At 42.9% G+C, this 27,849-nt stretch overlaps 2 protein-coding genes across 8 annotated transcripts; both read right to left on the minus strand.

Moving 5' to 3' along the window:
* Nucleotides 1-141: 141 nt before the first annotated feature.
* On the minus strand, nt 142-20,847 carry flvcr2a (FLVCR choline and putative heme transporter 2a). Of its 7 annotated transcripts, none has more exons than XM_062396805.1 (11): nt 19,928-20,847; nt 10,645-10,786; nt 8,937-9,077; nt 8,255-8,322; nt 7,823-7,926; nt 5,821-5,931; nt 4,419-4,524; nt 4,214-4,325; nt 3,426-3,490; nt 2,100-2,219; nt 142-1,555 (listed from the first exon to the last, which is right to left on the minus strand). In XM_062396805.1, the coding sequence occupies exons 1-10, from the start codon at nt 20,591-20,593 to the stop codon at nt 2,145-2,147; spliced, it is 1,590 nt and encodes a 529-aa protein (XP_062252789.1). In that variant the 5' UTR covers nt 20,594-20,847; the 3' UTR covers nt 142-1,555; nt 2,100-2,144. The 7 variants fall into 7 exon arrangements, with proteins under 7 accessions (XP_062252789.1, XP_062252793.1, XP_062252791.1 ...); XM_062396809.1 differs by lacking the exons at nt 2,100-2,219; nt 19,928-20,847 and adding exons at nt 15,833-16,584; nt 17,615-17,696; XM_062396807.1 differs by lacking the exon at nt 19,928-20,847 and adding exons at nt 15,833-16,584; nt 17,615-17,696 and having other exon boundaries at nt 142-2,219.
* A 737-nt stretch (nt 20,848-21,584) lies between these two features.
* On the minus strand, nt 21,585-27,702 carry jdp2a (Jun dimerization protein 2a). Its single transcript, XM_062396812.1, has 4 exons — nt 27,486-27,702; nt 25,240-25,457; nt 23,569-23,673; nt 21,585-23,449 (listed from the first exon to the last, which is right to left on the minus strand). Exons 1-4 carry the CDS (start codon nt 27,571-27,573, stop codon nt 23,264-23,266), a joined length of 597 nt encoding a protein of 198 aa, XP_062252796.1. The 5' UTR covers nt 27,574-27,702; the 3' UTR covers nt 21,585-23,263.
* Between the last annotated feature and the right edge of the window lie 147 nt (nt 27,703-27,849).

Consider the following 27,849-nt stretch of genomic DNA (forward strand, 5'->3'; position numbering starts at 1 on the left):
TTTTCACATCACAGTGAAATGTCTCAAAAAATGCCACTGAAATAACACACAACCGCCCACAACGCGCGTTACTGACAACCTGTACAAACACTGATTAACTAGTTTGAACGACATGAAAAAAATAAAAACATTTTCTTGTGCAAAATGACAGGACAACTGATTAATTTGTCTTTTCCTTTCAGCTGTGCGGACACCCTTAAAGCAACACTTTTTAGAATTTTTCCCAAAATAGCAAATTCTAAATTAGTTTTGATGGTTCCCTGACTTGAAAAAGGGAGAGTGGTGTAACTCTGTGACTTCAGTGAGCCGGTATGGTCTTCATAGTTAATACAATGATCACAGCTTCAATTGCCAGAATGTGGCCTGTAGCACGTTCAGGAGTAATGATCAAATGTAGATCAGTTAAAAAGAGCTAGAAGTCATTTTAAAAAAAACGGTTTATCTTTAATATTTAGTGTGAAAACTTAAAATATCAGGAATGTTTCTCTACGTGAAAAACCAACACTTGTACATGGACCCTAACAGAGGTGATCTCCCTCTGTGGCTGCAGAGGGCGCTGTTTCTCAGCAAAAGTTACATAGTGTTGCTTTAATGTGTCGGATGTTCATCACCAAACGTCTTCTTGTCGAGATCGTTCAAAGGAAAAAAACACTGACCATTAAAAGTGAACTCTGATGCACGGCATCAATCAAGTCTATAATCAGTAGGATTCAGAGGTTCACACTTCCGTGTGATCCAGACTGACAGGCAGAGAGGATGCAATGGCTAACCTCACCGCTGCAGCAGGATATCACATCACAGTAAAGATTAATTTTCTAAAAAACAAAAACACTTATTGAAAACATTTAGCAATGTAAAGGATGAGTTCAGTCACACACAGCATTGGTCCAATATAAAGAAAGACACACACTTTAAATATTGCTCATTGTACGCATAAAACCTTAACATTAACCAGAACACGTAAAAGGAGAGGACACATTAAAAAGTATAAATAAGATGAGGAGTGTGGTAATGTTCCAGTCAGTGTGACAGCATGTCTGCAGTACACTGCAGGATTGACTTGTGCTTGATTCAATTTGAGTTAAGTTGCGTTCGGGATAATTAGTGTGAGAGAGTGCAGCGTCCTCACACACTAATAATGTACAGCAGTTGTGTTCCGTCCTCCTCACGGCAGCGTCTCATCTCCACCAAGAGGGTTATGGTTTCAGTGTTGTTAGTTCGTCAGCAGGATGACTCGAGAACTACGGGATCGAGTTCCGTGGAACTTTGTTAGAGGGCTGGCACATGACCCCGGGAGGAAGCCATTCAATTTTTGGAAATCCAGAATGTTTTTTTACACTTTCTGTGACATGGCAAGTTAGGGTGTCAGCCTTGGTAGAGGTACGCACTCTAAACACACACTTCTAGTGAACTCGAGTGTATGAGTTGAGTCAATATTTGATTGTGTTTTTATCTGTACACGTTGTCGTTGTCAGAGTGGACATCCTCTTCATAACTTCATCTGTTTCAGGACTTCAGGTGGAGAAATGTCTCCGTCCACATCAGCTGTTATGTTCTGTGAAGGACGAGGACAGACACAACCACAGACGTGAAAGGAGGTCGTTGAGAATCTCATAAAAACACACAAATTGTCAGCAGAGCAGAGAGATACACGAGAACATCAGGATTGATCATTCTTTACTTTTAGGGTTAAACAATTAACAACTTCTCAATCACTTCTTGCATTTCATCAATATGATCCCTAGTGTACTAGAATCTACCAGTAAGTACTGTGAGTTAATCACATATAGCTCATTTACAGAAGTTGATTTGTTGAAAGTACAAAAATCATGTTGTTCTGAAGAGACAAAAAAAGACGCACAACTGTGAAAACGTCATAACGAGCTGAAAAATCAGGATGACTTATTCCACAGTCACAGCAGTGATCCTGTTTAATATAAGAACTGACCGTGCGCTGGTGTGTGATGTAGTACAGTTCAGTTGTACAAAGTATTTTGAATATGGCTTACGTCTATGTTGACATTTCAGAGGCTCTTTTACATTTAAGATATGGTTTAAAAATATCCAGTGTGTGTGTGTGTGTCTGAGTGTGTGTGTACCTTTGCAGGTGTGTGTTTAAGTTTTTGTGAGCTTGTGGGTTTATGTCAAGACTGTAGTTGCCAGGTGCCTCTGCGCGCCGTGGCCCCGTAGTCCTGCGCCGATGACTCGGACCCTGTAGGCTGGAACAATAGCTTGGGGGTCAAACTTCTGAGGGGCCCTGGGGGGGGCCTTCTCTTCCTCCACACACCATCACCATGAGTCTGCCTCCACCAAACTAACAACCACCTAATACTGCTGCTACCAGCCTGCTCTCCTAAGAGCCACTTAGTGAGGGACATATGGAGTACTGTGTAGTATATAATATATAATATATATTGCTATTTTCCATTATTTTCGATAGTCATCTCACTAGGTTGGTTCTTATTTTAACCGAACTGGCTCATTAATAAAACAAGGAATGTATAGTATTTGTTAGTGTTACTTAAAAAAAACACTGGAGCTTTCCCTTTTAGATGCACAAAGGTGTGGAAGCAGATTTGTATTTGTATAAATTGCGGGAGATAGGACATTTCTGTGAATTATTTATGGAACTTGGTGCAGCTGGATTAAATTCAAGGGGACTGTTGGGCCTTGGAGGAGGTGTGAATCCGACTGAGTGTCATTCTAGTTCGAACTGGAATATTACAAACGGAAAAAGGAAAAATAGCAAGAAATCCCCATGCTTGTCAAAAAGCCAACAAGTGTGAAGTGTTGTGCAGTTAATGTGTCATTCATGGTTCAAAATTCAAAGGTGAATTTGACCAGCTGGAGGCTTTTTTTTCCAGTTAATTTTATACATAAGCTCCTGATCTTTGTTTTAGATGGTTCTCAAATAAGTTTAGAAAATTAACCTGCTTCATATTTCTTAAATGTGGAATGTGGTGAGTTATTATCATATTATTATAGTGATTGATACGAATTATAATTACAGGTTACAGATTTGTTTGACAGCTGTCAACTGCACCCGTGTGAAAGTGTAAATAAGAGCAATTTCCCGAGCATCAACCTGAAATCCGGTAGTTACAGCAGAGGTTTGAAAACATGCTGTTAGTTAGAGTTGAGGAGCCGTCACACACAAGCAGAGACGTGTGGTCTGCGATCAGCTTTTCAGAGAAAAGGACGTTTTATCGTAAGCTCAGCGAAAGGTTCCAGCAGAGCAGCCCCATGTCTGCAGCCGTGCACTGCAGCCGTGCACTGCAGCCGTGCACTGCAGGGAGAGGACTGCAGCGAGGCAGCCAGCAGAAGGAATTCAGCCCAGAGCCAGCGCGGTACCCGACACATCCCCTCAACACGGGGATGTGAAGATCCCACCTCTGAATTCAGGTAGAACACCCAGATGTACTCACGCTCACTGGCTGCACCTCGGCCCGCAGGTTGGCCTTCTGCCGTCGGAGGTCGGCCTTGATGAATCCTGGGATGAATATGGAGGAGAGGGAAACGTTATGGTGCTGGGGGACTTTCTGTTAAACTGAAAGGCTGGATAATGTGAATAAGGTTGGATAGAACAATGAGGAAAATGGTGTCTAGTAAATCAGCTAAATCCATGGTTAAGCACTTCTGCATATGCTTAACTTTTCACACCAATAAGCTGAGTTAATTTTATTTATATACACTCTATAATCAGTAATAACTTCTGTTATTCAGTGTGTTTCAGGAATGTTCCTGATAAGCAGGGATGACACAGAAACTTTTCCAAGCAGGCACATTGAATGCAGAACTTGATGAAAAGAATTTTGATAATTATGAGTGCGTACAATTTGGATCAGATCGTGATAAAAAATCCAGATTTAGTACATTTTAAATGTGGTTTCATAAGGGGACTGCTGGGCACTGGTGAGGGTATGTGCGCCAATCTAATTTGTCTTTAACACAATGTGATAATTTATTCATCCACTAGGGGGAGACTTTATACCACGAAACGACTTTTCAAGGCCGGAGTAACTCGAGCCTTGAAAAGACAATCAGCCACGGTTTAAATAGTCACACTGCAATACTGAAATACAAGGTGCGGTCAAAGTTGACTTTAACTTTAGTGCATGAATGCTTTTAATGACATGAGCTCAGTGTTCTGTGGAAAACGGATCAGTGTTGTTAGGAGTGTTCAGAGGAAACAGAGGAGCAGTTGTTATCTCACCTGTCAATACTGATCCTATTAGGAGGAAGATGCACAGGAAGATGTTTCCCCCAAAAGTGCCCCATTTATCGATAATCTTTCCTTGGGAGATGGTGAAGATGATTCCAAAGATCTGAATAGCAGAATAAAAAGGAATGATTCCAGTGAAGAGCCAAACCAACATTAGACTGTGTTCTTCTACAGATGTGGAAAAATGAGGAAAAACCTGAGCGGAACAGTTGAGAAGCCCTGACGAGGTTCCCTCCGACTCAGGGTAGGTGAGCTCCACTGCAAACTCGAAGCCCAGAGGCAGATATCCGGTCATGAAAAAGCTGGGGACACACGACACAGGTCAAATTAACAGCAACAACAAAAGTGTGGGATCTGCAGTTATTTACTCTCTAACATCACTGATCGCTTTGATCCACATCGAGGAATAGTACAGAGCACAATGAGTGTGAAAGTAGTGCAAGGACATATTGCTCTATAATAAATCCCGTCTGGGTTTCAACCAGACAAAGGAATCACTATGGAAACCAGTTATGGGCATAATCAGCTTACCATAAATAGCAATAATTTGAAAGTACGCAGCACGTGGACTGAGGGGTCTGAGGAGATTGTCTCGAGAAACGCAGAGAACGTGAACAGACATTATGAGCCAATCAAGCTTAGGAGCTGCTCAGACCTGAAGATCTCACAATGCCACACGTGTGATTCATTATCTCCTCAGGGTTGAAAAGATCTGTGATGATTGAGTCAGCACACAACTCAAAGTACTCTTTCTCTAAATAGCTTGGGTTGAAAAGATCTGTGATGATTGAGTCATCACACAACTCAAAGTAATCTTCCTACAAACAAAGGCAGCCTCGAGGGGATCATTAACAGTCACAGTTTTCCATCACAACCTCCAGATTCGACAGATATAAGACTACAGCTGTGTCTCAATTCAGGGGCTGCGTCCTTGAGACATCCTACGCTTGAGTATCACCCTTCAACTCAACTCCTGCTATTGGAACACATGGTTAAAAAGACAAGGGGCATTAGAACTTTCTAAGTGTGTCCGGCTTCAGCTCTATTGCTAGGCAGAAATAATGAGAGGACTGATTCAAAAATTCAAATGATTTCATTTTGGTTTTGCCCTCGTGGTCCACACGGCCCACGGAGACCACCTATGCTGCGTAGGCAACAATGGCCATGTCCTTCAAAGGGTGCAGCCCCTAAATTGAGACCCAGTTCATATTCACACAGCGGCCATTTCCCTCTGACATCATGCTCAGGGGGGGAAGCTCAAATACTGTTACAAACAGAATGATGTTATACTGCTGTGATCCAGGTTTATAAAGTCACATAAACACAGAGAAAATTATTTCCCAGGTCCCTAACGGATCAGCAACTGAAAAGACAATGAACAATAATAATACAGAGAAATGTGATTTAAATTCAGCAGCTAAAGTTTAATTCTGGATCATAAAGTTGTTAATGATACTCTGAATTCCTGCAAATCACAAAGTTTATCTTTAAATAACCCAACTCATGCCGGTTAATTTGTTCACTCATCTTGAAGGTTGTCAGGTGTTAACTTCAAGCCCAGAGACCTCGGTGGCCTCCGCTCTTTACTGGTTACCTACCCTAAAACTCCGGCCGTGACAAACACCACCCACAGGTGACCCAGGTTGAGGGTGAAGGCGTAGACCAGCATGCCGATCAGCGTGAGGAGATACACAAACAAGGTGGTCTGTCTGAAAATAGAGGGGACGGATGAGGATCATTGTGTACAACCTTTACACAGAGCACACAATGTTTGTGTGGTATACAGTGACATATTATTGTGACCATAAAGTCTCCAAATCCTCTAAGGGTTCATGTTAATCTGATTTGTCTTTAACTTATGTAAGAACATGAATCTTGTGAAGGGGCTCTGGTTTCCTACATTCCTGTCCAGGCTGATAAGAAAATCCTGCAGATCAATTTGACAAACGCTTTTTTGTGTTTTTACTATATAGATTAAAAGAAAAGCCATTTGGCTACTTCAGGGAAATTTCTCCTGAAACTCTTCAGACTATATGGAAAATGCTGATAAATGAATTATTTTATTCTTAAAGGTTTCTAAGCAAGAGCATCCTGACCCAATTTTAAAGTACTATTTTGCGTAGAAAGTTCCATTTTGAAGAATAAATGTAGAATAAACTGTCGACAGAAACACACTTAACTCACTACTCATCGAGTCTGCACGAAATCCATGGAGAGAAGAAAACTCATCTGCACAAACAGCAGGGTTAAACTGGAGCATGTCACATGACTCTTCCTTCTTCTCTTTCCTTTATTTGCAGCACTTCCTCTGCATGCATTCAATGTGCGTAGCGTGTTAGGATAGACCCAAAAAGCCTTAGTGAAGACCCAAAACAAAGAACTATCCCCAGACTGTGTCAATAATAATATGTTTTAGATTTTTTAAATAACACTTTGGTATTTATACATTTTTTGGGGAGCAAATAAATGTCTCCAGTATTCGCCTCACTTCATGCCACTGACTTATTGCTCATTGAGGACGGTGCTTGACTATCAACACTCCTGGTGACCAAAGACCCTGGGCCACCTGCCATCAACAAGCCGACCATGGTCAAGTCTCTTGTACAACCACGCGTAAATCATTGCTGCAAAAGGTTGTTAATATAACATGATCCTTTCACTCTCTATCCCCACGTGGGACAATGGGAGCGAGAGGGTCAACAAAATGAATCCGTGCCTAATTTCTGCTTGGACAGCGAAGCATCCTGATGGCATGTAGGGAATCTGAGGACCAAGGATTGTTTCTAATAATAATAGTTTGCATGGCACCAACAACTCAGAAACTTGGGCCAAATAAGAATTGAAAATGTGGATTTACTTGATCAAACCACAGGTACAGTTCGACAATGATATGAGTGATCAGATATATTCACTTTTCTTCTGTCATCCATGTCTGCTGCAGTGGCACGAGGCCTGAGACGTGACCTGGAAGAACCAGCAGAGTAAACCCTGTCCCTTCAGATAAGCTGATAGCTATAGAACACAGTTCCGCTGGATCCTCATTCATGGCCACGTTACACAAAACCTTTGATTCACTCTGACGTTTCCCCCGTGAAAAGAATTGAAAGACATTCATGCAGGCGCTCCGTGTGGTTTTAAAGCACAGCGAAGAGCTGCAGCAAACAAGAGCGACTGTTGACCCTAAACTCATCAGAGTTTGTGATAATGAAGTGTCCAGTTTGCGGACGAGTGGCTTCACACACGAAAAGCCCTTTGGCTTTATGACATGTGCCAATTAGGACATGTTATCCTCCTAGCATTAGTCTTAGAAAGATGGTGACATGGCTTCAGACTCTACAGGGCACCTACAATCTAGGTGGAGTGTCCAAATGGATCGCGTAAAGATCAACAGAGCCAGTGGTGAATATGTTCTCAATGGGTTTGACTTGGAGATAATTGCGGGTAACAGTACGAGTCCGGTAGTTTGGAACGAAGATAAACTACAAGGACAGTTGTCGCCCTGGTGCCTTCTTAGTGACTGGAGTAATAACATAAACTCAATTTGGTGATGCTTCTGCTTTAGTGCACAGATGAATAGTAATAAAACCACGTTTGTCTTACTTGTAGGTTTTAGTCTTGTCCAGCCAAATGCCACAAATGAGGGACCCCACCATGCCGGCAATGACAATGGTCAGACCGATCCTCCCAGCATTCACCTCTTCACCCTGAGATTGAAAACAACGGGAGAAACATGTCCGGTTTTTCAGGCCATATAAGAGACGTACACTCTGCAGTTATCTCGTCCTGGGAGCTCTCAGTCAAAACAACTTGTGTGAGAGAATCCAGTAATCTGCGTCCGAGTCATGTGCTCAGCAGCTTTCTTGCTACGAGTGTCGAGGTGAGTCACACAAACGTGGAATAAATGTGGTGGGAGGATGGAAGAAACAGAGAGAGAATAAAAACATGACCTCAGAAGGGGAAACACGATCAAAGATCATCCGGTTGGAAATAAGGACATGAGTAAGTGGGCAGGTTTTTTCCACTGGAACTTACAGGATAGTGTTCGATGATCATCCTGTTCAACAAGGTGGAGACAGCATAGAAGCAGCCGACGTTCAGGCCTGCAGACAACAAATGGAAAAAAGTCTCTACTCTGAACAGATCTGATGGGAAGGTGAAGGTCCAGATGGGACCCTTCTAAAAATACCACAGAAACCCTCACAGGTCCAGTCTCAAGCAGCCACTGTATCATTACTTTAGCAAGTAGCCTTTAATGTTATACTGTAGCACATGGTGATCATGGCAATCAGCACTTCTGGGTTCAAACATCCCTATAAACACAAAATTCTGTTAAAATCAGGAATATTCTTCTAACTGTGAGTCAATAACATCATCATCATTACACAGTGCCCTTTGAGCATGAATGAAACATCTCAGAGTGACCTTTAGATCCCAGCTACACATGTGCAGTGCACAAGAAGAAGTGTGTTATGATGACACATCCTCATATCAGCAAACCAAGTATGACTGTATCAGCGTCTACTGCTTTTTCCCTTTCACCTCGATAATGCAACAACATCCGAGCCCGGTCAGGCTTCTGCTGCAGTAGATAGATAAACCCAAGATGCTGGAGATCGGGCTGAGCTACATGTCATCCCCAAATGTTTACATGCACACGAATATAATAATACTCTGATTGGAACAATGTTTCCTTGGTAAGCAGGAGGAGACTCACCGTAGCTGAGCACCAGTAGCATGAAGGGCTTGTTGCACAGCAGCCTCATGATGGAAGCCTTGTACGAGTACTCGTCCGGGTGCACGTTCCGGGCCTGAGCCTGGGACTGGGTGGGAGGGAGCTCTGGTTTCTCCTGAAACACTGGGAAGCACAGATTTCAGGAGGTTAAGTTGAATATTTAAGATTACAAAACTTACAGACACAAAGCCCATAGCGATGGTGGGGTGCGTGCGTGTGCATGTGCTTTTTCATTACAGGAGGCCAGGGCTGGACATTCCTCTAGAGATTAGGTAATTCAGTCATAGCATTTGCACTATCATAGACGATGACCTCATTTTATTGATTTGTTTCCAACTCTATTCAAATTGTTTGAGTTTTTTTCTCCTTCCTGAGACCTCAACCAAATTGTATCAGCTTTGATTTCATAATTAACTTTATAAACCAAATTTTAAATCCAAATTCTGAACAATATTTTTGTTGACAGAGAGATATATGGTCTCTGAATAGAATGTTTCCATATCTTGTAATGTCCCTTGATTGTCTTATCTTATCTGATCGAATTAATGTTGTTAGCCTTGATACAGCCTTGACACGCAAACTCAGTATCTGGCAGTGATCCCGCGTTTGTGGCTCAGGAGGTAGAGCGGGTCCATGTCCCATCCACTAACATGGAGGAGATGGGATGCTTTAGCTTCACTTTTGGGAGCTGTCATGTGATCCATATTTATATTTTATATATTTATATATATAGTCAGCGCTGGGTTTATTATGGGGGTCTTTTGTGGACTTTTACCAGCAGAGGTTAATTATGGAATCCATCTGTGCAAACTGTGGATCCCTTTGTGGGTTTTTTAAATCCACAAAGCGACAGGTTCAGTCTAAAAAGGGATCAGACCCCCACTAAATTGATTCCAGTGATCACAAAGAGAAACTGTGTCCTCACACAGGGTCAAAGGTGGGACGGAAGATCAAGTATCTCTTTATTCCGAGCCACTGAGCATCTTCCAGAATAAACAATGACGTTTCACCGTGTTTCTCTGACCGTCAGCGACTTCTAGTCCTTCACGGAGGTGAAAAGGAGGATTTAAAAGGGCTGAGGGGGCGAGAGGATGATTACATGAAACGCTCCTGACTCCCTGCGTGTCCGAACACATCTCTTCAGAAGTTGGACAATTACAGCAATTACCGCAGCTGCTCATCTAGTGGACTGTAGCGCTGCGGAGCTCATGGGAGAAAGCACGTCTCGGGGAGATTCAGCCTTCCAGCAGCGCTGCCCGCACAGCACAGCGACGAGATGAGCGGCTCGGCAATGAAAGAATGAATGAAACTGTGTCAAACAATGACATTTAATGTTGAGGAACTTATTCTAAAAAACTATTGGTGCTAAAGCCAAACAAAAATATCATTGCAATGAAAAATTATATATGTCAAATCTGATTAGCATCACTGTGAGGGACAAAGGGAGGTGAGGTAACAGCTTTGTCATGGTCTGGACCACTGGAAACCAAAAACTGTCAAGATAACTTTATCTGCGTCATGTCCTTTCCCAGCCATTGCTGTGGGAGCTGTCTGACATTGGAGGGGACTCGCAGTGGGCTATTACTGCATGAGCGAGTGAGTGAAGGGCCCTGACAGCTCCTATATACCCACTCAGTGAGCCCGGGGACAGGAGCATCAGCATCAGCATCATCTTCCCTCGAAGACTTACCGATCACCACCAGGACGAAGATGAGGGTGGCCACTCCGGCGCTGATGTAGAACATGATCCTGATGTAGTGCGCTAGCTCATCCATGTCGTCCACATTAGGCACGAGGATGGGCGGGACCAGGAACCCGATGGCGATGCCCATCTGCAGAGGAGAGGCGCTACATTTAAAAAAAATGACCCCTGTACCTTCAGCTGACAACTACATATGCACAAATACACATATAAGTACATTTAATTAACAACAGTAGTTAAAGTGGGTTAAATTTGAAAAGAGAAAAGTTAAAATGTGCACTTCTTAAATGAGTTGATGCTGCAAAAGTTCAATTCTAACTGTCACTTGATTCCTCCACATCTGTCTGAGTGATAGTTAGCCACCTATTCTAAATCATCAGAAGTTCATGCATGCTGTATATTGCTTATTTACAACATATGTCAGAGAGTTTGTGAAGCACCTTTTACGTTCTTGCTGAGATTTGGAAAAGAAGAATGACACCCCTCTCATGTCTGTCTGTTAAACATTAGGTTAAAGCAGAACACACTGAATGCAGAGAGCTAGCCTCGGCTCACTGGCTCCATCCAAAGGTAACTAAATCAGCCAATCAGCCCGTATACAGCAAACGAATTACCTCCACCGAGAACGTTATGTTTTCATCAGCCTTTGTTTGTTATTTAGTAGGATTATGACCAAACCATTGGACGGACTAAGATGAAACTTGTTGGAAGAGTGTGTTGTGGGTCAGGGAAGCACCCATTGAAATGTGGTGCGTATGCGGATCAGGCAGGTGGTTCCAGCAGGTTATTTGACATTACGTATCTTTGACAATTTCACTGATTTCTCTGGATGTTGGATCATGATCAAAAAAATTAGGGACATTTGAGAGACAGATATGAGTGTGAGAAATTTTGTGTTGTTTGGCGGAGGTATGCGCTCTACTTACAAGTTCACATATTTGATCACTCTCTCTTGTTACAGAGGGTTAAGGTTTTGGTAGGTAGACTTCGTTACCTTCTGAAACGGGCCAAGACACCTGGTCAACATGAAGCTATGACGCATGTCCGACTTCTCTGTTCACAACAACCCCCCCGACATACCCCATCCCTATGTCAGGGGTCCGACAGAAATGTTACTGTGCCTCTCTGAGAAATTAGGTGGGGACACCAGCCGTGTGGAGAGAAGGAAAATGGCTAAATGACGGGTTCCTGCAAGAGGAACAACCCAGTGATGAGTGTCTGAAGTGAGCAATAAATACAGACACTGTGCATCAGACCTCTTCAGTCCAACGGGAAGGTTAGAATCCTCATGCTTTATAGATCTGCACCGGTTAGCCTCTCGTCTATAACCTTGCAGACACCATTAACACTTTGCTTTATTGACACTAGTTATCAAAGATCAGCTAGTTAAGCAATCGTTAACATGCCTCTTGGTCATTTTGCTCTAAAAGCTTTAAAAGCTTTTTACAAAAGAATCACAGGAGAGTCAATTTCCTCAATCACTGTCACACATCTGCTGTGTTCACAGCAAAGAAAACACACTCTGCAACTATTTATGTATCTTGGATATGAAAACAGAGCTCTGATAACTTCTTTAAAATAGAAAAAGCTAATTCACTCATCTAAATCTAGGATAGCCTCTCTTATGAAGTTATTCCTTGCACCAAAACTGTTAAAATGTTTGATCTTCAAAGCTTCACAGGTCTTCATGGAAATCCTGCTTATTTCTTTGGTAACACAAACCATATGTAAACACCCAAAGAGAGAATATGTGAACTACTTCATCCTGAAAACTTGGAAGTATCAGAACGAGGACATCCCAGCCAAAAGGAATAAAGTCGTGGTCAGCGAGAAAAACATAACAACAATGTGTCCCTTTGTTCTAAGCAGCGGGGAGGCGGACTAAAACACACAACAAGAACATGTGTGACAATGACCGGCATGCAGTGTTTGGCCCGGCTTAGCTGAGAGAGGACACACTTCAAATGCAGAAAGAAAAACTGTTTAGCTTCAGAGTTCAAAAAAACATCAGAGGGGTTGGTTGTCCTTTAGGGGGTCTCTGTTTATGCACCGTGTTACAGATGGTCGTGGGATCACAGGGGAACCATATATATCCCGTTAAATAGGATCTCTTGTGCTTTCGCAGAGTACACTGACTATTTTTATTGGCATGTACAGAAGAACAAATCTAGAGGTTAACCGGATTACGAAGCCAAATTATTCTTAGGTTTCAAGCAACTTATTGACTTGGGCATATGTTGTAAACATTTTGGAGCTTGTTCAGAAGTGGACATTTCAAACAGTAAAAGTCACCTGCAAACCCCCTGGTTGGGAGTGCACACACACATACCAGTGGTGGACATTATAATTAAGTCCTGAGTACTGAGTATAAGTAAGCAAGTGCTTGCTTTTAAATATACTTAAAGTGTGAAAAGTAAAGGTACTTGGTGAGCGCAGCCTATTCCCTAATGCAACAGTCACTAAGTTCATTATTGTGGTTGAGTGTCTGCAGTGGTCTCTTCCAAATCCATTTAGGATTTTCTTCACAAGTGAGTACTGCTGCTCTGATTGGATCAGTGGACTACTTCTGTTTTTGTACATTGTATAAATGCAGTAGGAAGTACGGATATTAGCTGATATATGTAGTGGAATAATAGTGAAAAGTACCTGACAATAAATCTGCTTTAAGTCAAGTACATATACATGAGAAATGATTTTAAAGAATAGTTCACCCATGGAAATTCACTCCTTATCTACTCACCACTATGGAGGGGTGTGTGAGGTGTTTGAGTCCACGAAACACTGCTGGAGTTTCAGGGGTAAAAAGTGTAGCAGCCAAATCCAATACAACTTAAGATATAAGGGGCTTATCTTCAGGCATGAAAAAACGACACGTCTGAAGATAACCTGCCCTAATACTGCTCCTGTGGTGTCATCCAAGTGTCCACTAGCCCTGACATTCAAATTCGACTCGAAACTAGGTCATTTACACTGTGATTCAAGTCCGGACTCAAACACCTCACACGCCCCTCCATCGACACGAGTGGTGAGTAAATAATGAGTGAATTATCATTTTTAGGTGAACTTTTCCTTTAAGTCCAGAATCAAAGTGAATGTAGGCTACGTTATTTGTTACATCCCACTAGTAACACGTAGACACCTTCTGTTGTACCTCATCAGGACTGCACACACACACACACACACACACACACACACACACACACACACACACGGCAATCACTATGGCAACCCTCTTAATAGAACTACATTCAGCTCAGTGTTCGAATTACGTGGGAGCCAGAGGGAGCCGAGCTCCCAGAGAGTGAGGACTAGCTCCCATGAAAGCAACAAAGTCCAAATCTGAAGGGGTCTCTCATATCTGAAGCTGTCTGCCATACCTAAAGTGTAAAGAAGATGCTAATTAAATAACTGTTGATAAAGCAAGGGGATATGGTTGGGCAATCATATGTCTACAAAGTTTCAGTAATAAGTTAAAAAAGTAAAATAGGTAGAGTGTAGTCAATCTAACATGCTAGTTAGGTGAAATGGTCAGCAGTTGGTGGTAATGAACTTCACTCAAGAATAGTGACTCCCTATTGGTTGAGAGGCGGGATCTAAACAAACACACGGGAGAGCGCAGAGAGAAAAAGAGATGAGAAAGGAGACCGACTATGTCGAACTAACAGTGAAGTAAAAGAGAGAAATTAATAAGGATGCTACAGCAGTATTAAGAAGATGACGCCACTTTCAGTTTTGTACCTAACAGTTTTTTGTTTTCATTCAGCTCGCGAAAGGGCACAGTATTCTATGTTCCGTTTTGGAGTTATCTAGCTGCCTCAGTATTGTGCACGTGTACAGTGCTAGCTGATTTAGCGGAGGTGTACCGCCGTCATCTAGCAAGATAACGTGCTGCTCAGGTAGCACCCGAGCAACCCGGACGCTAGCGGCTCCTTTGAGGCAGCCTACGTGGGAGCTACGCCACTGAATAGCGCCGCTAGCTACCGGGAACGCTAGCGGTTCCATTCAGCTACGTGGGACGACCAGTTGGCCAGGAACTATTGCCGGTTAGCTACGTGTGGATGCAAGCGGGCCTACTGAAGGCAATATTATCGGTGCACGCGCCACAAACCAGGTGGTCGTGAGAAGCCCTTATTGGGCGCCAAAGAACCCAGTTAACAGGCCTTTTGTGTTTATGTTTATGTTATACTAGGGATAGTTTTGTGACAGTTACTATTCGGTGTGGCCTATTATTAGCTCCCATATTGATAACTCAGTTTTAAATGTGAAGTGCTGTTTTATGCAGTTAATTGATAAGGGAGATTGCTGTTGTCATTATTGGCCTAGTGCCAATATCCATTGAGTTTATTATACAGGGACTAAATATAGTTTAAATAGCCTAAACATAACTACATCTTATTTCCGGTAGCGAATCATTATTATTTCAACTACATGCCTGCTTTGGTTAAATAAATTATTTGTAAATAGTTGACAATGTGTTATGGACTCCACTCATTTCCATTAGTATACATTATTCAGGTGGTTTAAAGTGAACTCAGGTAAAAGCCGAGTCTTAACAGGGAATTGACTATAGGGCTACATATATATGGACTATTACAATCAATAATATATTGAAATTAATTAAAATAAATCAATTTCTGTACAAAAATTTGTCTGTCTGTTGTGTGCGTGTGTCAAGTTATATACAGCCTAAGCCTACCGTGCGCAAAGGCGCTGCTCGCGCCTAGGCTATTTCATTGTTTAGCCTTGGTAGGCTATGTGCGTGGTGTGCCAACTTTTTTATGACATAGAGACCCCCTTAGAGACAAAAAGATAATTCGAACCCTGATTCAGCTCTATTTGCTTCATCTACCCTCCTTCCTGGTGTGTGTGTGTGTGTGAAACAGCGTAAGCATGTTATGAGTACTTGGTTCTGCAAATTAGTGAGTGCCTCTAAGACTCTTCTCTCTGTTGTTTGAAGCCATATGTTTCTCCCCTGGCAGAGAGAGATTAATAACCTGCTGACTCAGGAAGAAGTTTGGAAAAACAAGTCATAAGAAGTGAGGCTGAGTCACATGTGACATGTAGCTGCCTCTGTTTAGCCCAACGCCATTTAGATCAAACACAAGGAGGCTTACGGAACACTAAACTCACACAACATGCGATGCTCTGAGTCCAGCAGGTACACACAGAGACACACCTGGTTTCCGAGAACGCCAATGGAACAGGCGGTGGACACCTCCTGCGGCCCAAACCACAGGGACGCCAGTCTGGAAGGGATGCCCAGGATGCAAACCGTGGCCACCGAACACACAAACTGGCCAAAGAAAGTCATGGCGAACATGTCGGGGTCCGCCGTGCTCGTCTTGATCCAGGCCCCGATGCAGTTGAAGGCCGACCCCACCACCAGCACGTCCCTGATGCCCCGGTTGTCCAGCAGCCACATGACAGGCAGGATGAGGGGGATGTAGGTGAGGAAGTAGATCATGGAGAGCCAGTCGGTGGCGAGGGAATCGATGCCGTAGAAGCGCATGAAGATGTCGCCGATGATGCTGTATTGCAGCCACATGAAGGCATTGCTCATGGAGCAGGCGCTGAAGACGAGCAGCATGACCCAGCGCCGCTTGTACAGCTTGGTCTCCATGAGCGGGTGGAGCTGAGCGGTGTCCAGGAGCGCCGTCTCCAGGGTGTCGAAGCTGTCACCCAGATACAGGTCCCTGAACTCTCCCAGTGTCGTTTCCTGTGTCCCATGTTCCCTGGCCTCGTCCATGCGCTCGTGAGGAAGATCATCCTCAACGCTCATGTTGCTCCCACTGAAACTCTTCAATCTTCTGAGGCACTTAACAGCTGGAAGGAAGAGCAAATGTTTCTGTGCTTCACTTGACGGCAGACACCCGAGTGTAAGACTAAGGTGGGACGGCCCAGGACGGTGACTTGAGTTTATTGTTAAACCTATAGGCACAAGACACACGCACAAGTTTGCATGTGTAAACAGGATCTACAGTCCGCTGCTCCCTTCAATTTACAGGAATAAAGATTGAAATATTAACAGTAGACCAACAAGCGTTTTTTCTTATGAAACTAGAACTGCTTGAGTTACAGCTCACCTACGGCACTGTTATAACAGACATGAACACAGAGAAATATAAAGTGCTCCACAGAGTTTGGAAAGTGCTCGTTAAATTCAGACAATATTATAAAACAAGTTTTAGAGACATCACTACGATTTTTGGAAAGTGTTAATGATCATTTCTATTATTGTGATGAGGATTAACAGACGGTTTCTTCCAAATTTATTCAAGATTGAATCATAAGTTGTTTGCTTTCACCTTAATGTTTTGTAACATGAGCCCACGTGTCCACTGCTGTTGTGAGGGGAGTCTCATAGAATGTGTATGAGGATACATATGTCATTTGTATAGGATATTTTTATCTAGAGATATATGCTTTGAACTTGTTCAGGCTATGTCCTGTGTACAGTTTTCAGTATATGCAGACTGGACATTTCCAGTGAAGGCGGTACAAGTGAGGTGTTGCTGCCTGCACCTCGTCTCTCTGGCTGCACGGAGCAGAACCATGAATGGAAGGAGTGAAGGGAGAAAGGGAGAACCGTCGCCACCGACATTATGAGTAAACTACAAACCCCAGATACACTTAATGTCCTATAATCTCACGTGTGCGTAAAGGACAGGAGTCATCCACACGAAGCGTCGTGCCTGTGTGTTAATACGTTATACCGCAGTTTAGTAAAGCCCAGATAGTTGTTAGGCACAGACCGCCCCATTGGCAGCTACTTCCGCTAGAAACAGCGCAAATAAAAGCAGACAACCGGGTCATAACGCAAACTCGTGTCGCTGCACTCTCAGTGAAGACGCGTCAACAACTGAGCTATAAATAAACAAGTGTTATTCTCGCAGTAAAGACGTGTCGCTCAAACTGACAAAAAAACAAACAAACAAAGTGAGAGGAGCCGTGTGTTTACCTGCAGCCCGCCTCCATTCCCATTACAGCCACTATCCGTGTGTGTAAACTGGATCACTGCTCTCCACCAGCAGAACATGGCGTGAGCCTCATTCGACACGTCATTTCCCCTCAGTCACTCTCCACCAGCAAAACAAACAAGTTCCGAGACGACGGATAACTTTCCCTGAGTAAACAAAGCTCCCTGTGTTTCAGGTTATCTGCAGCCCACAGCTTCTATAAGCCTTCAGCCAAATGGGTCTGGAGGTAAAGTGTCGAAACCGTTTTAGTAACATGAATTTCAGTGAATAAATATTGTCATTTTTACTCCACTAAAATTGCCCAGGTACCATAAGTTACTGGTTTTAATTTTGTTTGAAAGTATAGTATGTTGTTATATTAACGGTTTTCTTGTATTTTTCACTTTCTTTTTACTCCACTACAATTACCGTGGTACCTTAAGTTGCTGATTTTCCCTATTTATTTTATTGTATTTTAATTTGACTCTTTTCCTGTTTTGTTTTTTTATGCTACAGCATGGTTAAATACTGTAAATATTTTGTATTTAAATATTGTAATGTTGACATCACTACAATTACCGAGATAACTCAAGTTACTGTTTTTTATTTTATTTTATTACATTGTATTTTATACCAGTCCATGTTATAATATTTTATTATTTTATTGTATTTCCCACTGTATCTACTTTTACAGCACAGGTCAACTGCGCTTGTTTTTAAGTGGGCTGTATAACTAAACTTGACTTGATTTTTCACATTTATACATTATTTTATGAGTTTATAAAATGTTATCCTTTGTTAAAGATTAAACCAGATGCTCCAGCTTTTTGTCACTCCTTTTCACACTAAAGCTTTGAGGCCCAAAGAGGTAAATATATCCATAAAGGCATATTAGCGTAGCATAGAATGTTTCTTCTTTTGAACCTTTATTAATCATTTGCTCTCCTGTGATTTATCTCTGTGATCCTTGGGTGTAGACCCAGGGCTCGACCCCTGGGTTGAGAATCACTGACTGACAGAAATACCTCCACCTTGACCAGCTACAACAGGAAAATCCTACTAATCCTTGATGTATCCGTATTAACGTCCAATAATGTAATATAGCTAATATATCAGTCACTGGGGCCATTTAATTCTGCAGAAACATCAATTCAAGTATATTTGGCTGTTCGTGCCTATATGACATACAGTAGGTGGCTTCCTTCACTCCTCTTTCAAACCATCTCTCGTCCCTGTACTGTGGACATTGTTGTCTTTAAATTAATGTCCCTTGTCCTTTAAATGTAGGTGGACTCCCGTGCTGTCCTAATGTGTTTATGAAAGGTGTTTTGGGATGAACTATTTGCTGCCTCAGTGTGTGTTGGCTTGAAATGTACAAGGATGTGATGTTTGAAGTCTTGATAAGTTTGTTCAAGGCAAAGCAGCTGTGAATATTTGAGCCCTACAACATCAGCGCGCACACACACACACACACACACACACACACACACACACACACACATACACACATTATCTCTCTCAAACACACACACAGGTTTGCACAGCTATCCTTATTAAGACTTTGCATTGACTTCCATTCATTATGCACAGATTAACCAAAACCTTAACCATGAGCTCAGAAATGAGATTCTGCCTCACTAGTACCAGGTTCTGGTCACCAGGTCTACCGGTCCTGACAAGGTCATTGATTATCTTGAAAAAGGTCACACATATCTCTGGGTATACAGACAACAAAACTTGATTTATATCAAATTGATACACCTAGTAGGTTTCAAAATAAGTGTAGCATGTGATGAATTGATATTTAGACCATAGATTATCAGAGGTAAATAAGGATTGTGGTTATCTGTTGGGCTATATCTCAAGTATTGGGTATTCCACCACACAACCTTTGAGTCAAAGATCATTATTATACTGCAGTCACTTTTGTTTTTGTTACACTGGTCTGAAATAAAACATTTGGCCCGAGGACGTTCAGAAAATCCCTTCATACTTGAGCTGTCATGTCCTGATGAGGTTTAATGTTGGATTTCTCTGGACAACTGCAGAGCTCCCAGACCTGCACGGACCGTAAAAGGCTCCCGGTCCTCTGCTTTTCATCAGAGTGGAGCGATGAGAGGTGGTCAGCTGGTGCCCTTTGGCAAGCAGCCCACTGGTCCCATGAGAGGTTAATCCGTCCGTGGGTTTATGTGAAAAGGTTTCTGGCTTCTAATGTGATTATACGTGGCCATTAAAACATTTCGGTGGGATTTTCTTTATGGGACTGAAACAAATCAAACCAGAGTATCTACTGCAGCTAAACTTTATCCACTCACCTGATTCCCAAAAACTCCAATGGAGCAGGCGGTGGAAACCTCGTCCGCGCCGAACCACACCGACGCCAGGCGGGAGGGCATCCCGAGGATGAAGACCTGGGCCAGGGAACTGGTAAACTGCCCGAGCATGGTCACGCCGAACAGGTCGGGCCTGGCGCTGGCCACCTTGATCCACGTCCCGGCGCAGTTGAGCGCGTTGGCCAGCAGCGCCGTGACGCGCAGCCCTTTCTTATCCAGGAGCCAGGTGACCGGGAAGATGAAGGGGATGTAGGTGAGCATGTAGACCATGGACAGCCAGTCTATCGCGAAGGCGTCCACACTGTAGAACTTCATGAGGATGTTGCTGATGATGCCGTACTGGATCCATTGGTACGCGTTGCTCAGGGAGTACGCGCTGAACAGGAACACGACCAGCCAGCGCCTCTTGTACAGACGCGTGGGGGCGGCGGGGCCACTGTCGCCGTTTGGGATGTTGCTGCACTCAACGTGGGTCTCTCCTGGTCCGGGTCCCGGTCCTCTGCCGCTCAAGGGGAGACCATCATGCCGCTTCGAGTCCCGTGCGCTCCCGTCCTGTGGTGCCGGACCCCCGCCTCCCAATGGTGGACCGTCATGCGCCTCCTTTTCCCGTGCACTCCCGTCCTGAGTGGTGCCAGCGTTATCCCCCATGGTCTGCTCCCGTTATAGGCGCACTAGAAGGATAAAGAATTCCTCCAGCACCTCAGCACCGTACTTAAAATGTCTCAAAACGCAGAACAAATGCGCACCAATGAATACGAATAACCTGTCACTGTCGTTCAAAGTGGAAAGAACTGAAGAAACACTAAGATGTTTCAGGATCCCTCGTTTCCTCCGCTCAACATCAGTGAGATAACTCCAGGCTTCCTCCCACAGGACTAACCCGTCGCTCCACAAGTTTATTCATTAGTTGCGCAGTCTGAGCGATACCCTGGGCTTTTAAAGCCACTTGGAACGAGCCGATCACACTGTTACTCCACCCATCAGCTGCTGGGATAACAATCAAAGTGACCTTTCATCATGGGTATATGATCAAATTAAAAAAAAGCCAGTCAGAATTACACATGAGGTGAGAGGAACCAATATACATGTGGTTATTTTACTTCATGAGATAAACATTTTCTTTAAGTATCTTAGGAAATGTAGTAATCTTTGTGGAATCCACCGCTGAAGCTCTGCGTGATCCCTGGAACCTCACGTATACAGTCGAGACAAATGGAGATGCTGGATGCTGGAGCGTGTTACAATGTAAACTGGAAAAAAACATGCTATAGACAATAAAAAGTAAATAGTTGTAAAAGCTCCTGCATAAAAAAAAATATTTCAATAGCAAAAGGGTGTATATTGAGCTCTATTTTATTAATTTGAGTTAAATGTTTAGTTTTTCTTACTTTATATTAAAATTTAACATTGCCCTCACTGTCAACCTGCCCTGGACTATTGTTTAACACTTTTCATTCTACCGTTGACCTTTTGTTAACTTAATTTATTACAAAATAAAACTTTAATCTTGGAAAAACAACAACCTTCGAACCATTCAAATGTGGGTTTGGGATTATCTAGTTGTGCCGCTGCTGACCACTAGATGGCAAACTTTACCAGAACTTTTGGTCACAAAAATACAACACAAATGTGTCATGTGTTGTAGGACTCAAAGAAATTTCCATTAAAAAATAAACTAAACATTTATTTAATGAAATACATACTGAGATTTTGTGATAGCTTATATGCATATATATATCATATACAAAAGTATAAAAAACTTAATTGGTAGTAACAATATGATAACAGAATGTAAAAGTACAATGTAAACAGTCCATATCTATACATATATATATATATTTATATATATATATGTGACGCCTGCGCCAAAACTTATGAATAAAAGGGGGGGTGGGGAGGGGTCAATCACCATCAAATTGTCTTCAAATGTATGAAAGAACTAGAATGATATGAAAACACTAACTACTCAGTCTGTAGCTATAACAAGTTGATTTAGTTAAAATATAATATATCTATAAGGCCTACCCATTTCCCCATGTTTGCCTTTGTGTCATTGAATTTTAGTTAAAATTTCCCGGAATGCATTTCAACAAAGCCAAAACAAGAAAAAATAATTATGAGCATACAGACAGAGAAGTACTGAAACCCCTCAGTAACCCATTTGTAGCCTGATCCCACAAACAGTAAAACCATGTTGGAAACTAAAAGGGATTGAAATGCGGCTGAAACTTGTCAACATGCAAACAGATCAAGTGCAGCACAGTTTTAGCCAAAGTTATACACTATAGTGTATAGTGTAAATTATTTCTTTATAAATCATCAACTGATTAACTGAAACTATTGAGTGGAATTTAACGTGTATTTTTTTTAAAAGCCAATTATTTTTCTGGCTGTCTCCACAAAGTGTAAAATAAACTGCTTACAGACATGCACTGAACGACAGAGATCCACCGGACATTCTCAGGAGTTGCGGTTTTCGAGAAGGTTAATGCCAGAGTGACAGCCTCCGGACTTTCTCTGGAATGACCCTTTGTAAATAGTCAGAAGAAAGTCTGAAGGAGCACATGTAAGATCCCAGCAGGAGATCCACCGCGAGCGGCTGGGGGTTGTTGTGATGACGAGTCTACACACGCAAATACTAAAAGAAAACAGATATCTGCAAATGAAAAAGTTGTGTAATAAGAGTGGAAAGCTCTTCGGGATGAAAGCAGACGCCCGTCTACAATATGCTGTAAACAAAAACACGTGATCTCCGCAGCAGAATGAATATGATACATCCTGCCTCTGCACCGTCCCTCACAGAAATACCTGCAGATTTGTTGTTGTTGTTGTTGTTGTTAGAGCGTCCGAGCAGAGAAACTCCTGCTGTGTTGTTCATGTGTGAAAGGCAAACTGCGGAGAAAGTCCGGACCCAATTCTCCGGACATCCTCCGGAGGTCCTGTCTGACAACGGCTATGATGAATCTATTCTGGCTAATGGCTAAAGTTAAGAGGAGATATAATAGAGAATCTGCTATAAAACAACAAGCTGAGTGTAAGATAACGTGCTGTGTGTTTTTGTTTAACTTCACACTTACAGTGGCGCCGATGACCAAAATGACAGCAACACGGGAAAGAAGGAGGGAGAAGTAGAAAAGTTTGATTTAACTGCCGTAACAACATCCAATCACACTGGCTCCTCATATTGTGCCGCAGCGCTCCGTGTCTTTAAGGTACGAGGGCTCCGCTGGTTCTCCTCCGTGGCCGAGGCCCAGGGTACTAAGTGCTGCTTGTTGGCTGCTTCTTCTCAGCCGCTGTCTGCACGAACCCGTCGCACCTTCACTTGTCCTCCAGCTGCTGCAGCAGGGGGTTCGCCTCGCTCTCCGGGGTTTTGACGCTATCTGTCCTGACAATGCACGTGGGCCGGTGGCGGTTGAGCAGGAGGATGAGCTGCTGGCGCTCCTGCTTCAGCTCCTCAATCTGCCCTTTCAGGTCAGAATTCAACATCTCTAGTCGGTCCGACTCCTGTCAGAGGACGGAGAAGGGAGTTAGAAACACTGGGATCGAGTCAAGGGATTTGTTTGGCAAGTACAACAGATAAGATAAATCTGTGATAATGTGAAATGATGATAACTGTCTTTCACCTGCTGTAGATAATCTGTCCTCTCTTTCTTTTTGTTTCGACATCGAGCTGCAGCCACTTTGTTCTTCTCTCGCCTTCGTTTCCTCCTATCACCGTCATCATCCCTCTAAAGAGCAGCGCAGGGGAAAAGAGGTTGACAGTGTGTCAAAGTATGAAACCGCTCCAGGTGTAGGGGTAAAATAATCATTTCAAACTTTTTATTTTCTTTCCATTATACTTTTTGACCATAATGTCATTATGGAAGAACAATCTCTGTCCGACTGTATCTCACTACTGTGACGGTTTTACTGGCTGAACATGAGTTTACATGATAAATTATGGAAAACTATAATATAAAAATACTATTTGTACAAGAGTTCACGCTCATAAAATTTAGCGTGAACAAGAGTTCACGCTCATAAAAACGTGTTGAGCATGTTCGTGTCTGTGTGGATTTTTCGCCACAGTCACAAAACATGCAGATTGAGATTAGGTTGACTGGAGACTCTAAATTGGCCGTAGGTGTGAATGTGATGGTGAATGGCTGCTTGTCTGTGCATGGGTGAACCCTGCCTCTGCAACATGTATTACAGGATGAGCTCTGCAGGTAATGGAAGGAATAAGGTCGAACTAAATGGGATTTTTCCGTCAGTGTGACTATCCCCATGATACACAGTGTAAAAGCACAGAAAGACATTCTTGCACAGAAAGACAAATCCGGGCCGACATTTATCTTGAAATTCTGTCTTTGTCTCACGTTACCATGTTACAACTTCACTACATCAGAAATACACTTCTCACCTTTCAGACATAAAGACATGAGGCTCTGATGTAAGCAAAACAGTATTTCCTCCTCATGCAAGATGCTACTACAGTAGCCCACTTTGTCAGTCAGTGTATAACTCGTCCTTTTACCATTTCGCAACCAAAAAAGAAACTCAATTCAAAACTGAAACTAAAAGCCCTTTAGATTCCATTTTAAAAAGGGCCCCTCCCATGCAGCTAAATGCCTTTTTCCATTTTCTTCCCCTCTGATAAAACTCTGAAAAGTGTAAAAACAAGAACAACCAGATTCCAAAAAACTACTTATCCCACGACTGTCTGCTGGTTTTAATAAAGGGCAGTGAAGCAGATGTTTTTGTATTACGCACTAAATCCAGTGGGTCACTGCTGCTGCGGTTGTTTTCATAGGTTTTATTTATTCGAATTGGTTTGGGGCTTTAGCATTTTATCGTTTTTAAGGGTTTGGATTGTATTTATGTATTTTATATGTTTATATATGTTTTATACTCAGTGATGTTTTTTGAGTGTGTGTATTTGATCTAGTCTATGTTTGAGAGATCTCACTGAGACTAATTCCATCTAACTTTGTCAACATGGCTTTAAAGTACTGACTCTTGAACTAAGAGATCCCTGGACAGTGGAGAGGAGAAAGAAATAAGCCCCCCAATGTCCACTAGGGGGTCTTGTTGACTAAGATATGTCACAATACTCAGCAACAAAGGTGTTTTCTTGTTTCAAGCAAACATGTTTATGATATATAAGGGACATATAGCTTATTCCATACAAATAACACATAAATATACCAGAGTAAATTACCTATAATGGGCAGGTTTGAGTATCTAAACATATTTTTACATGTGCAGAGGTTTAAGAGTTATTGGTTTCCATCCGCTCAATGTGTGCTATGTACCTCTGTTTTGATGACTAGGGGCCTTTTTCCCAGACTGTCCAGGAAGTGCAGCGGTGAGAGCATCGTCCCAAACTCCTGGAGGTCACTAAATTTGAGCTTGTCAGTCAGCGTGGTGGCTGAGATCCCGGCCAGCGGGCCCAGGCTGGGCAGGGAGCCTGCTGTCACAGAGGGATCTGGGATTTGTCCTGGCATCGCGTCAGACTCGGTCGTGACCACAGCTACGAGGCAGAGGGAGGAAATGGGACACAGATTCAGACGCAGAACTTAGACAGATCGATGAAAAGACATGAACAACTCTGTCTGCTCTGCTTGTTATAAAACATACCAGGGGCATAGTTTATGTTATGAAGGTTGGAAACAGCCATTTTCCATAAAAAATGGACGTCCAAGTTTTTTTTTCTGACCTGCTGTTTGTTAAAGGGCTGGAAGAAGACTTTCCCCCCCAAAGGTGGAGGACTTTCCTTTACCGTGATGAATTGCTGCTCTGTTAAAGGTGCCGGATGCTGAGGCTGCTCTTCATTATGCTATTTCATTATTTATTCTGGAATTGAAATACAAAAATTTATAAGAGTCCTGGCAAGAATTTACCTAAGTTAATGTCCAAAAGCCAAAAGAGAGATGAACAGCAGAGTAGAAAACAGACACACACATTCCTCTTAATTCCAAGGGGAGCTGAAGCTGAACTTTGCCAAGAAATACCCATTAACTTAACAGATTTTCTCCTTATGAGATGTCGTGTCAGTGGAATACGGCTGCCTAAAGAACACAGCAGAATGATGTGTTGAAGATTGAAATTGAACAAGATGAAGAATGCCACTGTTTTCTTGTGTTTTGCACTGACAAGATTTACGTGCCGTTTCATACTGATGAATATCTTCATTTGGAACATATCTCTGCAGACAATGAGGGAGGTGTGTGAGCACAGCCAGCCAAACAGACAGGAAATTACTGCAACAGCTCAGCAGATTTCCAGCCCACATGACAAGGCCAAAAATGACTATTTAAGGTCAATTACCCGAAGACCCTTTAGCACACATTACAGGAATAACCAGGCAGAAACACTGCTGTAACAAAACTGTAATAAGCTGAGCTACTGACCCGTGACCCCTGTGAGGTTAAAGGGAAGAGTTTATTATTGTCAAATATGCAACTGTTCAGACCGTGAACTTAACAGGAGGCGTGAAAATAACTTTCCATTTTTACACTTCCCCCCAAAACTGCAGGTCAGAAAATGACAGAGCGGAACCGTGTCACATGAGAGCCAGGGGCAACGTTTAGGGTTTTAGAACTGGTGTGAAATTTATAATGGAGCTGATTTGGAATTAGCAACACACTTTGACATTGTTCTTTGACATTTGAATGACTCCAGAGCTAAATCCAAAACCACCCTAAACCCATGAGTCTCAATTACATTTCATTTAAAAAATATATACAAGGATTCCCTAAGACACAATAAGACCCAAGCCGAATGCATAACCACCTTAATGCCGTGAATCTCACATATCTTGTATAAAAATGATAAAACACAATAAGGGCTAATGAGAACCATGAGTGTGATTAAAACAACTATTTAACATGCTCTTGTAACGGTTTTAACTGTATTATTATTATTATACCCTGAGGATACGAGGACATAGTTCACTTCCATTGATTGAACTGTATCATCATTGTGTTTGCACTGTTTCATAGGAAGGTACAGTTTATTTCATGTTGTGTAGGAACTTGCCGTGTAGTTGATGGATACACGTACATGTGCCTGCCGCTGGAGCCTCTGGTCAACTTGAAAGCGGAAGTTTTTCTTCAGTGCGGCAACAATTTATCTTACGTAACTTTGTGTTACCATCACAGCGCCGCAGTGTTAAAACGTTACACCGCGTCTCTCAGTAAAACCCCGTGTGTTCAACATCCACTCTGCGGCACAATGCAAACACAACACTGCACGAAAACACAAGGACATTTTGTCCTGTATTGTGCACGACGTGGGTCCGTGTTAGAGCAGCATGCACACAAAAGAGGGGCGACCTCTTCTGTGGCACGGTCGCTCAGATGTCACGTTTACTTTCACCGCCGCGAAACGCGTAAAAGTGGCGGAATGCGCAAACAACGCAGCGTAAAGGGCGCAAACATCCTCCCGGAGCTGCCCCCGTGTCCGCACGGCGACTACATGCTCGTTGGGTCGGACGCGAGGCGCGCCAATAAACTGTCCACTACAAAAACAAATCATCAACAAGTTCGTCTGTACCGACCTGACTTGGATCCCAGGTGCAACAAATGTCCTTTCTTCTGCTCGGCCGAGGGTCGAGCGTAGATTTTAAAAAGTGGGAACCGTTGCATCAGCCCGATTGTTTCAAACGTGATCCCAGGCTGGGAGGATTTGGGAATGCGGAAATCAGGCGATGCCAGCCGAGCGCAAGCAGCAGCAGCAGCAGCAGCAGCATCGACAGGGATGTAAAAGTAACATAGTGGGGGCAGAAGTGGGGAAGACTTACCGCTCCTCCCATCAAGAAACACTGAGGCTGCACTACTGCTGCAATGTGGCTCAGATGGAGGCCTGCTCCGGCTGCACTGCAACATGCAGCACCACCACCACTCATCTACTGGGAGTAATCG

The sequence above is a fragment of the Platichthys flesus genome, chromosome 10 (assembly GCF_949316205.1).
Source record: "Platichthys flesus chromosome 10, fPlaFle2.1, whole genome shotgun sequence".
Classification (NCBI taxonomy): Eukaryota; Metazoa; Chordata; class Actinopteri; order Pleuronectiformes; family Pleuronectidae; genus Platichthys; species Platichthys flesus.